Genomic DNA, 13,921 nt, shown 5'->3' on the forward strand with positions numbered 1-13,921 from the left:
TGCAAATTTAAATGGAAGCGAGGAAGGGTCTATATCACCATATTTCATTGACCCCCGCCACCTCCTTCAAACAACGCCTCTTCCATAATGTTGGTTCTGCAAACCCTTGATGTATATCAGCGTTCGCACAAATCAGTGACTAGAAGTGTGTGGATATTCGAAACCTTTGAATAACCTATCAAATATTGCCCTAATCGATTCAGCCTTAAAATCGAATAGATGTCAAGTAGTTCTCGAATATTTCGAATCATCAACTGTACACGATAAACTGTAAAATTTGAATAAAAGGTAGATAAGTTTCATCCCGACGGCTATAGTAGACGTAAAACAAGAGATGTTATGCGGCGGAGTAGGCTACGTCGCTCAGGGAACCAAACGTTTCCGGCTAGACAGCCACCATTTGCACTTACCAACGTGTCCCAAGGATGCAAGTAGACTTATGATATGCTCTTAATGCTCCATTTATGCTTTTTATTAAAGAATGCTTCACAACGTTCAATGTAGTGACCAAAATTTGCTAACGTTGTGAATATACTAGGATGCGTCGATCGTTTTATATTACAAGAGTGAGAACGGGTGTTCATTATTCGAAAACTATTCGAACAGTATTCGATATTCGATTAAATTAAATTCACTTCTGGTACTATACCGATTCGCACTCAAATAAGTCTCGAAACATGTCCATTTGCACGCCACAGCAAATGACTAAATCACCGCTGTGTTATCAAAGGCGTTGAGTGGGGGTTGGTCGCGGTGTTTCTGCATAAAGTACCTGTTGTGCTGGAATCCCGCGCTGAGCATCTCCCTGTCGACGATCCTCATGGTGCTGTCCAGCTCGCGCACGACGTCTGCGTGACAGGCGTCCTCCTCGACGACCAGCACGATGTCCATGCTCGTTGGCTGCCGCTGCCCACCGCTACTCGTGGTGCGGAAGTCGCCGAACTTGAGCGTCTCGCCTCCGGGCAACGAACACGTGTCTGAGTGGACACAAAGCGGGAGGAGGGACAACGGTCGGCGCTATAAGGTTTGAATCCGAGTGGGTTTGGCAATGCCCTTATCGTGACCATTTAATTGTTCCCAAACATGCAGCTCGTCTGTAGAATCGCAAAGCACTTACAGCATTCGGACGGAAGGTTCGCGCTGATCGAGTACTTCTCCAGCTGAAGCAGGTAAGCCATGGAGATGTTGCAGATTGCCTGGCGCGGATCAATGCGCGGCGTGGCCATGTGGCGGAGGCACAGGTCGAAGTATGGCTCGGGCGACTCCTGTGGGAAATACAAAAAAAAAAAAAAAAAATGTGTGCGTGCTTCTTCACCTGCACTTCCTTGCAGGCGCTGTGAAAGGGGGGCTCTTACGGCTAGCCTCTGTGATGAACACTTGTGCCACGTGGCCAAAAACAACGCCAAGTATACTTTGTGCTTACACTCGGACAACAGCGATAATTCGAACGTTTCGAAATGCCGAAAGCTCAGTTGCTTTCACAGGAGCTTGAAATATGAAAGAGAGTGTCGGCATGCATCGGCATCTGTGTGGGCGCTTGTGTTCCGGCATGAAGTCTCACGCTGCGGTGCCGGAGCTAGCCAACATGTTTGGACAAACAGGCTGCACCAGGACACGAGCACTGATAGTGACGATTTCTTCCCCTGTCATGGGAGAGAGCGTTCCCAAGAAGCTGTAAAAGTGCAGCGACCTTCGCCTTCGTGTTTCAGCACGAACAGCGTGTCGAGCTGGTCGCTCTTTATGTAGTGACGTAATAAAACATTTTGTCTTTCACTACGTCATCTCGTCTCTGCCTCAATCCTCCCAAGTGACCGAGCTGGTCAAGCTCCAGGCTGCTGGGCCAGCAATATTCTCCTGGGACCGAGAGCCCCTTAGCAACAGGGCGCTAGACGTGGGTAACAAATAGAGCTAAAGCTACATATATTTCACGGTTCCAAGATGTCCAAAATGCCACTTCCTTTTCTTTTTTACTGAGAATACAGTTTTCGTAAGTAAGGAAAGAACGTGAATTAGGAAAGGGTTGGTGTCTGCACTGTGAAAATACCGTACCAGGTAACAGAACGTAACATGTCCATGTTATATTGGTAAGCCACAGTAGACAATTGATAGAAAAGAAATTCTATCCCCCCCCCCCCCCTCTGCGTTGTAACATGAAATAAAGTGCAGTTTGGCCTGTATGGTATTGGATATTGCTAGAGTAAATAAATTGTTTATGCTACCTTTTCGTACCACTCTGCCAGTGCTTCTTACGAATATACAGGAAGATAAGATTGTGGTGCCCTCTTTGTGTGGACTTCTGACTCGATGGTGGTCGCAACGCCCGGCTGCGTGTGACCTCCGATATTGCCCACTAATGCAGCTACATAAGCAATCCCGCTCTTTGCGAGACATTGAAATTGCGCCATAATTAATTTCGAGGTCGCTTCAGTCGCGCCCTTCTTTGCCAATAACTCATCTCATGGCAGAAAAAAAAAACATTCTCAGGTATCTAGAAGGCCAATAACATTTTACACTGGTTAAATCCATTTCTCAGCTACCTTTTAACTGTGAAGTGTAATATATCGCATATCCAGTAAAAGACCATACTGCATTAAAATTACGGACCGCATAAAAAGCACAACTTAAGATAGTGCAGATACAGAAAGGCCTTCGCGCAAAATTTGACGTTTGCAATACAAGCAGAAGTGCTATGAAAACCGTACGAAAAAGAAAAGCCGTTTTAATAGCAAACTTTTAAAAAAATTACCGTCCTTTGCCCACTGTGAAGACGAGTGCAAGCGAAGCTAGGGATGCGTGGCTGTTCGTTGTCGTAACGCCTTGGCTTCGCACTCCCTCACGGCTAAGTCGGCACATCAAAGACGAGCCCTTTCTCGAGCGAGTTCACGGCGGCGTTCATCAAACGCCGCCTGTTCTTTGACCAAACTTGGCTTGCGTGGCTTGCTCCTGTTGCCATTCCTTCAACGCAGCCTGCTCTTAAGCAGAACGAACCAAACGTGGCCTCCCCATCTGACTGCCGGGCCTGACGGGAAACGGCGGGTGCGAGGCGAGCGAACACACGGTCACAACCTTTCCCTCCTCCAAAGGGTGGGGACGCTTGTAATTGGCTTGCGCCTTGCGCTGCGTCTACTTCTTCATGCTTTAAAGGGCACCTATGATGAACTGAGAGTGGCTGAATCAGTTGACATGGTGGTCTCGCAACCTGACAAGCAATTTTTATTTTCATGCGGCTTGAGTTTTTTTGCAAACAACGACAGCCGCACCGACGGCGCGAGTCAGGCAATAAAAGCTTCGCTTGGAATCGCCATCACCGTTCGTCGAAAGTGACGTATGACCTAGAATGCGCTGCTCCTTTGAATGACCCCAGAGATAAGGCGGCACCCACGAGTACCCGAGGCAAGCTGAATAATCTCAAAGACATAAGCTCACAGCGACAAACACCAGGTGCTTGCGTCGTCTGCTTAAGTGCTGTTTAAAGGCTGTTAACAACAACAAAAAAAAAGCTATACATTTACCAGCCCTGCGACTTTGCCAAGATTGCATCAATGGTATATGCTACTCGTTTATAACAAATTTAGCCTAAGAAAAATTTCGTTGAAGTTGATGCTACAGTTGAGGCTAAGCCTCGGCCACTGGTGCTCTTTGAGGTGACGCGGTACCTTACCTGCCAGAAGCCATCGGCGAGGGGCGAGTCGTCATCCTTGAAGTAGTTCTCGCACAGCTTGTAACCCTCGGAGTCGACGGCCACCTGGTCGTTTAGCACGCTCACGGGTCCCTTGCAGCTGCGGCTGGTCTCCCATTTCTTCACGAACTGCGCCACGTTGCTCGTCACCTGCGAGTATGCAGAAAGGTGCGAGATTCTTCGAACATCGTCTGACGCAAGCACCACAGGAAACAGGCAGCTCAAATCATCGCGATGCAGGTCGTGCACGGACGCGAACAACAGATAAAATTTTATTATGCCAAGGACCCATGGATCCGTGGATCTGGGATGCTGAAGAAGTGTGACGGTTACGCTAAAGAATTTCTCTCGCATTTGCCGCTACTCAACCGCCGCTGAATTGTTTTCCGTTGTTCGCCGTCTACGCCAAACAGCAACTGTTAGAAATTGGAGACATGCGAAGAACTCAGGGGGAATAGAGGAGGGGAACAAAATAGAATGCGTTCACTCGCCTGTCCCTTGGGCTTCATGAGGTCGTCGCCCCGCTCGTTGTTGTAGGTGCCCAACAGGCCCGCGGTGTTGCCGAAGTACCAGCCGTTGATCTTGACGGTGCAGACGTCGTAGTACAGGTGGCAGGATACGCGCAGCGCCTTCTCGTCCTCAACGGTGATGACGTCGCCCACGCGGCGGGCGATCACATCGCCTCCCTCGAGGATCAGCGGAAGATCGACGGCTTGACCATTCAGGAACATCTGCAGATACAGCGGGTAAAGGGCCGTTTTAGTTTATTTCATTTTTTTTTTGCAACACAGAAAGCCAATGGCATGAGCGAGAAAGGTACTAACAGCATAAACAGCAACCACAAGGACAGACACGAAACCAGCGACGTCATAAGTATGAGTAAGAAGCAAAATTGACACGAGCGAAGAAGACAAAATATCATAAGTGGCCAATTGTCTCAAACCCTCAAACACTCAGTCTAAGCTAGCGAGTAGGAATCTACCCTGGTCAACTTTCCATTCTTGAATGCTTTATTTATTTATTTATTTATTCTTGTCCTGAAAGATCATTAACAAAACTTGTACGTCTTTGAGTTCTATAGCTATTGATCTGTGTCGTCGCTAATGTGCTGGAATTATTCTGCTGTGCAAATTTTCTGCACTTACGTATACATTTGTTATTTGCCTTATCTGGTGTATTGCAATGTACACAGTAGTTGTCCAAAGAGTCAACCAATTTCCTAATGGTGTGCGGTATGCCTGACACGTGTTTCTAACGGTGTAGAACCATCTGCAGCCGGAGTCTGCCAGATGTCTCCAACACGACAAGATCGCGAATTGACCTGAAAGCTCTAGCTAAATTAAGATAGCGCTACTCACAGATCCGTCATTGGGGAAGATCTCAATGTAGCTTTGTCCAAGCTGGACGATGATAGACTTCGGGAAGCGACCGTGAATGCTGGGGTCTTCCGGGTGATACTTGAGGAGCACGGTGAAGTTTCCGTCAACGAAGTCCCTGGCCAGCAGATAGGTGCAATCACCAGTAGCCGAGTAGATTGTGCCGTCAAAGGTCACGAAGTGTTGATGTCCGATGATCATGGCCTGGCCTGAAATTTGACAACAGCAGGGCGGCATGTCGCGTTAGTACTCACAAATGCAGTGCGGGAAATGTGTAAATAATGTGTGCATTAGTGTCTTCAGCCGAAGGTAGAGGAGTATTCACAGGTATATGTTGTATGGCATTTGACTTTTGCAGGGCGTTGATTGTAATTGAGAGTGTGGGTTACACGCGGAGAAATACGGCACTTTTTTCACGGATCTTGTTTGCTTTTGTGTGTATGTGTGTCATATTGTTTTTGCTGAGTTTAAATGAAGCATGGCTCTGTCTTTTCAGACAATTATGTCAACGGGGTTGTATGGATGATACCACATTATGCATTACTACGTATACCTTAATTTCCGTGTGAAAATCAAATCAGTGAACACTACCATAGTGGAGGAGGAGGAAACAATTATATTTAAAGTAAAATAAAAAATAAAAGCGGGCTGGTCTTCCTGTTAGGACGGTGGCTGAGTGTAGTGCGCTCAGTCGACTCCTAAGCCCACAGACCCGGTGCCTCGGCACACTCCAGATTTGGTTATTTACGGCATAAAAAGATGTATCGTATTATTTCACATATAATTCCGCATTCAAAATTCGAAGAACCTTAGCAGTAAAGTCGGGGTGCAGGTTAATACGAATTTCGCCTTGAGGTGTAGCTAGTAGCTAGACAGAGTTGCTGGCTGAAGATATAACGTGAAGGAATAGTGCATCGTCGAACAGAGAATGAGTTTACAAACATTTGAGCGGTGATGTATGTGGTTATTTCGGCGGGTTGTCCGCGTGGATTTTCTTTCTTTCTTGTTTTATGGGGGGGGGGGGGGGGGGACGTGTTGTAGTATGGTGTGCGGGTTACACGCGAAGGCCAGTTATAAGCGGGAAAATGTGGTATTTCATTCCCTAACTACCCTTCCCCTTTCCTTTTTCTTTTTGTGCAAGTGTGCGTGCATGCGGCATTTCACTCTTACTGAGGCTGACCAAATGAACCAGCAGCCTTTAAATTGATACCGTTGCAATACAGGTACACAGATGATACCGTTGCAGTCCACATGGCCTTTAGCTCTTGCTCCTTTTTCTCATAGAATAAATAAAAATAACTGGATATGTGCCACACTCGCGACGGATATCCCACAGGCTTGCAGCAATCTCAAACTCTATCATCTGACTAAAAGACCTTCACATCCTTCCTTCATTTCATTCCCTGATCCTCCTTTTGGGGTAATCTCCGAACATTGGCAAGGTGGCCACAAACTGATAGATACTTGAATTGAGCAACAGTGGACGAACAAGAGGAGCCTCAACCCATAACCAGAGTAGCTTCGACAAGAAAACGTGTCTTCGTCAGGGCCTGACGCAGTCAAGTCCCGACGTCGAAACGTTTGGCTCCTGACTGAGGCTTTCTTTGTTCGCTTACTGCTGATCGACGCATCGGCGGCATGCAGTCACTGTGCTTCTTTTCTTACTGTTCAACCAAGCAAAACATTGATCAGGTCATCGAGCAGGAAGAGAGAGCAACTCTCTCCTATAATCCTCACCGTCAAAGGGTGGCATCCACTTGCGCTGGAACATGGAGCTGAGGTAGTCGACCATGGCCGGCTCAGCGTCCATGCTCTCCCGGGGCCGCCTCTCGATGGCATCGTCCTCCGCCAGCCACTCGTGCCAGTTCTGCCGGATGGTGTCCAGGTCGGCGGGCAGGTTGAAGTCCACAATGTACTTGCCGTTCTTGCGGTCGGCCTCGCGCACGACGGCCACGTCGCTAGTCTTGTACGTGTTCTCCAGGCTAGCCTGGAGGTTCTTCCAGAACTCGGTGTTACTTTGGTACATTCCCTGCGGTGCGCGAGGCACATTGGAGTTCGTTAGAACGGCGCCCGGGTTGAACGCTGTTGCGCTTAAGGATAAAAAAAAAAAAAAAAACTTGTCCCAAAAATAGATCAATGCCGAGTCTCAGTCTCGGGACATAGAACCCAGGACCAGCGGCTTTCTGGGGAAGTCACTGTACCATCTGGGCTACTAGCAATCCTGAGTTTTGTCACAAAAATAAACTTATGTGCTTAACAGAGTGGTACATTCTTACCTTGCACCGTTAAATAAAAGACAGATACATGCTCTTTAAAGAACTCTAACCTCCCACGGTCCGTTTTTCCACTGCTACGTTTTATGTGGTGAGATAAGTGATGTGGACCACTTTATTTGGTTACGCCCGTACTATGACGCCGAGAGAAAGGTGTTGCTTCATAGTCCGCAACAGTATTGAAGAGAAAGCTATGAAGATGTAGCGTTCCTTGAATAGCCCACAGTAACCAGGAAGAGAGTTAAACAACTGTTGCTTGCCTTTCTTCGAGACACAGAGTTGGGCAACGTCTGGTGACACAACCTTGCTGAAGCGTACGTGATGCCGAGGCAGAACAATTGACTGGCTAAGCATATCAGGCTAATCCCGCTTGCTGTTACAGCACCGCCACCGCCACCATTTAACCTCACAGTTAATGTGCCTAACTGCGGAGATGAACACGTATCATGCATGCAGACCATGGGCTACCGCAATCATGCTAACGGCAATGCCTCAGCTACTCTTCCCAACATGCCCCATTGAAAGCTCACCGGTTCGTAGAGCTCGCTGATGGTTGACTCCAGCGCCCGGTAGTCGGGGTTCTCCTTGATGGCATCCACAACGTCGCCGACAGTCCTCCTTATGCGGTACATCGTCTCGCGGAACTTGTCTGTCACGTAGTCGGCCGCGTCATCAATCTTCCGCACGACCTGGCGTACCAGCGGCGCGTTCCACATGTTGTCCCACATGCGGGACACGTAGTCGCCCAGCTCGTCCCACTGCTGCGAAACGTCCCGGCGATGCCTCCTGTGGCCGCCAAGGGAGGCGGCCGACTGCACGGTCCGCACCAACTCCTCGATGAAGCTCTTGATCTGTTCGGCCAGCGTCTTCAGGACGTTGTCGATCCAGCGTTGCCAGTGGGCGATGAGTTCTCCGAACCTGGGGTCGAACGAATTGATAAACAGATGTTAAAAAGACAGAGCGAATGCAAGAATATGAAGGAATTAAGAGAGAGAGAGGTACTAAACAAAAACCTGGAGACCTGCGCTTGGCTGACAGCTTGGCATGTTACTCCAGGTGTTTGGTGAGAAATATGGTATACGCAATGACTAGACAAACGCATGAACAGCGCATATATCCTCAGGCAATTCGCACACACTCAACTTGCTCATAAAATATTATTAGAGGAAAGTTAGGGAAGCCAACAGTGGGAGACGAGTCCTCCGAACCTGAGGTAGAGTAAAAGAGAGGATATTAAGAGAGCGAGGAGCAGAAGTTAACCTAAAATGCACCCCGTTGGCTGCCCTACCATATAAAAAAAATCTCATATGACGCACCCCACATATCCAATAATATCGCATAATCGTGCGACACTATTGAACATGTGTCATATCAGTTTGTTTGCTAGGGCTAAGTGGGGAATTGAGAAAAGAGAATAGAAAGATGAGAGAGAGAGAAAGAGAGAGAGAAGGCTTCCTGAACACATCTGCAACACAAGTAAGATGTCATGTGTATTGATAAACATGTGTTAGAGAGAAAGGAACGAAGTCAAAGAAAAGTAGGGAAGCCAGACCAGGCAGAGAGTATGGTTCTTGGGGAAGACGCTGCATTGCAAATTGGACGAGTGCAAAGTGCACAAGGTCAAGACAGAAAGGCACGGCAGATACAGTGCTGTCCCTTCTGTGCTACCACATTCTCCTGTCATCTACGCCTTAGTACTCGTCAAGATTGCCCTGCAAATAGCTTCCTTCCCAAGGTATCAGCCAACTTTCCCAGCAACAAGTTGTGAACGTACTATCTGCTACCCCACAAGGCGGAGGGGGAAAATGGGACAGAAAGAGAAAAATGGGGAGAAAGTGAAGCCGGCATGCACTCGAGAGGATGCACAGCTAGACTGTACAATTTGGATGCCAAGACCGGTGCGCTTCGAAAACTGCAGTATGACATAATAGTACTGCGGAAATGTGCAAGGTAAGAGAAGTAATTAATAAAGGGAAAATGAGACATCCACCTAATCGTAGCAACTGCTACCAAAGAAACCTACAAGAGTTCCTCAAAAGAAAAAAAAAGCCTCGCAGTTGAAGAAAAATTCATCTTGGCTCTTGCCTTTCCTTCTAGTTGTTGATAAGTTCGACTTCGCCCTACTATCTGCTAGCTACCTGGTTAGCTCAGATGGTGGAGCAGCTGCCCCGGAGAGATGGTGGTCCTGGGTTTGAGTCCCGGACCAAGAAGGATTTTTCTTTAACTGCGAGGCTTTTCTTTCGGGGAACCCCTGTAGGTTTCCTTTACAGCAAATGCTACGATTGGGTAGATGTTTCATTTTCCCTTTATTAAAAACTGTAGTAATACGTGAATTGCTTTATTGCGTCGGCAACAGTTGTCCCCCCACCCCACCTCCCACCCCGGCCATGGACAAAATATTTTCGTTTCAGAATATGTCCTGCAGTCCAGCTCTATAGCCTTCGCTGGCACGCTAAGCTTTGGAACACGTTCTTGCTGGAATGCACATCTTAGCTTTTCCCAAACTGGCACTTTTCCCGAACTTATACGCATCTTTGGAAAATAGGCCACTGTTTCCTATCAAGGACAAGCATACAAAACCTACCGGCATTACTGTCTGAAATCCCTCCGTATTGCTGAATGCTTTAGATAATATAGCGAATCCTGTCGTGGGGGGCTCTCTGAATGTGTCCGAATCTGTCCTGAATATGTCTGTCTCTGAATATGACTTTGAATGTGACTGAATATATCTGTTATATATTCGTCTGAATGCATCTGGATATATCTGTCTGAAACATCCGTTCGAATATATCTGTCTCTGAATACGTCTTAAGCTGCCTGAACATCTCGAATTTGTACGGCCGCCCTCATAACCTATATATGCACATAGCTAGAGAGAAACTAATAAGTAAAAAAAGATTAGGCTGGTATGCCATCCTTCGTCAACTTGTTTTATTTATTTGACGGATGAGGGTCATTTGCACGTAGCGAAAATGAAAGCCAACCATATTTGTTTTATGAGTTTCTTCGCCAAAACCTCAGTGCCGATCTGTCAGCATGATGTCACAGATTTCAATGTGCTTTCTCACATTTGAGCCGATTTAGTCCTGGAAACGTTTTCTAGAACTTGAAAGGTTGAGTTGGTCATGTCTGCGGTTCCTTTATAATGCAATGTAGTCATATGCCTGTAGAAGACCAAGTAGACGCTGTCAAAACCCAAGACGTCACGAAAAGCTGATGCAGTAATGTTGCAGCGGCATCTCAGTAGTGTTCCATTTTTGTTAATCAGTCACACTCGTTGCAGAATGCTGGGTTAGTGGTGCCACCTCGTGATGCAAAATTTAACCAGAGAGGATGCAGCTATTATACCAACCTACCGTATTCCGCTTAACTGTCGTTGCAAGTCATCGGTAGTGACATAAGCACTGACATTCAGTGCTTCCTCAATTTTATTCAACAACAACACTAACATAACATAAAAACAGTTAAAACCTATTGTAGTTGGCCAAAGCGTCGCAAAATGTCGCTACCAGCGTTGCTACTCCATCCGTGGTTCCGGTAATCGGGCCAGTGTTCCGTTAAATGCCGTTAAGGATAATCACTTTACGGGCAAGCTGAAATAACTTTACTACTTCAACTAAACTGTCTTGATGAACTCTTCGCAGCCGCTTACTCAGACAGATAAGACTGAAGCAAGCACTTACGGACTCTCGTACAGGATGTCGCTGAGTGCGATGACCGCTTCGCCCATGATCTCGCCGAATTCGTCAAGCAGCATGTTGATGAATGGTGAGGCGAAGTTCCTGTCAAGGTAGTTGCCAGAGTCCTCGGCCATGTGAGCAATGTCACGGACGAAGTCAGAGATGTCGATGTCGGAAAGCTTCGCTTCGATGTCATTGACTGCCATCTGAGCACCCGAGATTCAAAAAATCGGTCTTACAAGAGAACACACATACAATAAAAAAACACAATAGCGCACTTCCGCGTTTCGTATAAAATGCAACATTCACGGACTTTTGACGGTATGCGGATTACATCCCAAGCTTCCAACAGCAGGGCTTCTTCCGGCAAGTCTTGTGAGGGCCCAAAATGCTTATAATGTTGCCGTACGAAGGGGAGAAATGGGTGTTCTTCCTTCGAAGTCCTTACTCTCCGTAACTCAAAAGTAGATTGCCAAGGCTCCGTTTTGTGACGTCGTATTGTTATAGTGAGGCTTACAGCACTCCGAGTTTGCATGTATGAATCTATTATCCTGCCGAAACGAAACACGAAATGGAAGAAATAAAGAACCTCTTACGCCTTATTACCTCAAAGTGAGATGTGTAATTGGGATGTAGCCGAACGCTAAACGCACTGAGCACTCCAAATATATAAGCCTCTGTGAATGAATCGCCTATGTGTCAGAAACAATGACATGAATGTGGAAACGAAAATTCGGCTTCTATTTTTCTTTCTCGTGTTCGCGATTCATTCCGGCATGACAGTACGTGGCCCAAAAGCTGGCGCTCGCGCTGCTCTCATAGATCTGTAACACTGGTCCCTGTGCATGCCAGTTAGTGAATGCCGTTTATGCTGCATGTAGAATGCTAGTGCTTGCAGGAATAACCTTCTGGAACTTCTTTCAGACCATCAGTGCACTTTGAGATCAATGAGAACAGCCACGATGCTTGGTTTCTTACTCTTACCAAATCCTGTCGTCAAATGCAAGTTCCTCTCCGTCTCTTTCTCTCTGTCCTTAAAATCAAGAGGACTAATCGCGAGTAAGGCATGCATCCGAATGGCCATAGTAGCAGCGTGCTCTCGCACCTGGATGGCCCTCATCTTCTCCGGCGGGAAGAACAGCTTGCTCCTGTATGCCTTGTCGCCACGCTTCTCGAAGGAGTAGCTGAAGTCGGTCATCTTGTTGTTGTCCTCGAAGTGGCTCAACTCCACTTTGAGCGCCGCATTTCGGGTCGAGTTAGAAGCGGATACCTCCAGACTTCTGGACGTCTTGCCTGAAGAACACAGAAAAGAGGGGGGGGGGGGGGTCAATGACTGAGGCATGCACGGTTCACTCTCTACAGTGTTAACATACCCACCAGCGTTTACTGCTCACATAAACCATGAGTAGTTCCAATGAAAACAAGAATGATGACAGGCCTTTTTCCATATAACACTCAAAACACACAACAGAGGCCCAAATATTCCAAGCTTGCATAGAAAAGAATCATAAACTGTAACTGAAAACAACAGAATATATATATATATATATATATATATATATATATATATATATATATATATATGTATGTATGTATATATCGTCACCAACGAAAAGCTTTGGAAATAATGAACTTCCATCGCTTATAGCCTTTAATATATATTATATATAATATTATATTAATATAATATAACATATAATATTATTTCCAAAGCTTTTCGTTGGTGACGATTATTTGCCTTTGGCAGGATGGCCATGCTTGATATCACTGATAGTCATCGCCTGCTCTTACGAACCACACTAGATACTAGTATGAAGGTGTTTGAAAATATACCTGCTTCATTTAAAAAGAAAAATGTGCGATGCAATTCCAGCTGTCTAGCTCACCTTGGCTGTCGAAAGTGAGGCCCTCGAAGCGGTACCTCCTGAGGTTGTAGATGATGCGTCCGGTGAACTGCTCACGCTCGCCTTGTACGACGATGTCCACAGTCTCGTCGCCGTTGGACGCCCTCTGGGACTGCCCAGACGCGGTCCACTTGCCCAGGATGGAGTCGTACTGTGTCGGGAAAAGCCTTTATTTTAGTCTTTGTGGCTTAATTGTCACCTTATTCTTCCTTTCCTTTCCATTTTGTTTTTCCTATCTTCAGGTTCTGTTTTTGTTCCCTCCTTCCTAAAGAGCAGGCAGGTGCTGTGCCCTCTTTCGATGGCAGTTGCCGGTCCGCTCTATCCCTATTTCCCTCTCTGTAGATTATATGTGTTATCATATGAAATAATTATTATCAGCCTCCTGACAGTGATGCTGACTGTGAACATGTACCACCGATACATAGCCGCATATTTTTCCTTAAATTAAATCGGAGTTCTTAAAAACAGCCTGTGGCGGATATCACGATTATACCACCTAAGGTAGGTTAACTGAGAAAAAAATTTCGATATTTTGCTAGCTGAAAAGGGTTATTAATTACCCTAACATCATTCTCTTTATTTTATTTATTAGCCATGAAATATGGGAAGTATGGCCATTGGAAAGACCCGCTATACGAAATCTTAGCTAAGTAAAGCAATAAAAACCAATAAAAACCAACCAGTTTCCATATACTTGCTATCGCAATGAAGTAATTAAAATCTGGGGCCATTATATAATGTACAAGAGGTCACACGAGAATACAGCTAACAGCATTGGGTATCACCTTCAAACGCTGTAGTGTAAATCTTGTAACATTTAAATGCAACAATGTGCAGCTCATTCAAGTTTAGCATGGGGGGGGCGCAGTCTACCAGTGAACGCATTAAGAAATCACACTGCAGTGTAAAGCAGGCGGTTATTTTGTTTATGTTGATCCGACGAGCCGTTTCTTTTCAACAGCGTTGCATACTAGTCATCTAGCTGATAGCAATGGACCGGGTGCCAAGA

At 46.3% G+C, this 13,921-nt stretch overlaps 1 protein-coding gene across 1 annotated transcript in view; it reads right to left on the minus strand.

The window, feature by feature from the left end:
- Window positions 1-13,921, minus strand: part of LOC126517999 (apolipophorins-like) — a 76,627-nt gene that overhangs the window by 6,751 nt on the left and 55,955 nt on the right. The window contains exons 26-35 of the mRNA XM_050167839.3: window positions 12,895-13,063; window positions 12,114-12,301; window positions 11,012-11,214; window positions 7,859-8,246; window positions 6,793-7,084; window positions 5,038-5,264; window positions 4,171-4,410; window positions 3,662-3,829; window positions 1,118-1,265; window positions 773-977 (exon numbers count right to left, since the gene is read on the minus strand). Coding sequence (XP_050023796.1) covers window positions 773-977; window positions 1,118-1,265; window positions 3,662-3,829; window positions 4,171-4,410; window positions 5,038-5,264; window positions 6,793-7,084; window positions 7,859-8,246; window positions 11,012-11,214; window positions 12,114-12,301; window positions 12,895-13,063 — 2,228 coding nt within the window. The remainder of the gene's footprint in view (window positions 1-772; window positions 978-1,117; window positions 1,266-3,661; window positions 3,830-4,170; window positions 4,411-5,037; window positions 5,265-6,792; window positions 7,085-7,858; window positions 8,247-11,011; window positions 11,215-12,113; window positions 12,302-12,894; window positions 13,064-13,921) is intronic.

The sequence above is a fragment of the Dermacentor andersoni genome, chromosome 11 (genome assembly GCF_023375885.2).
Source record: "Dermacentor andersoni chromosome 11, qqDerAnde1_hic_scaffold, whole genome shotgun sequence".
NCBI classification, from domain to species: domain Eukaryota; kingdom Metazoa; phylum Arthropoda; class Arachnida; order Ixodida; family Ixodidae; genus Dermacentor; species Dermacentor andersoni.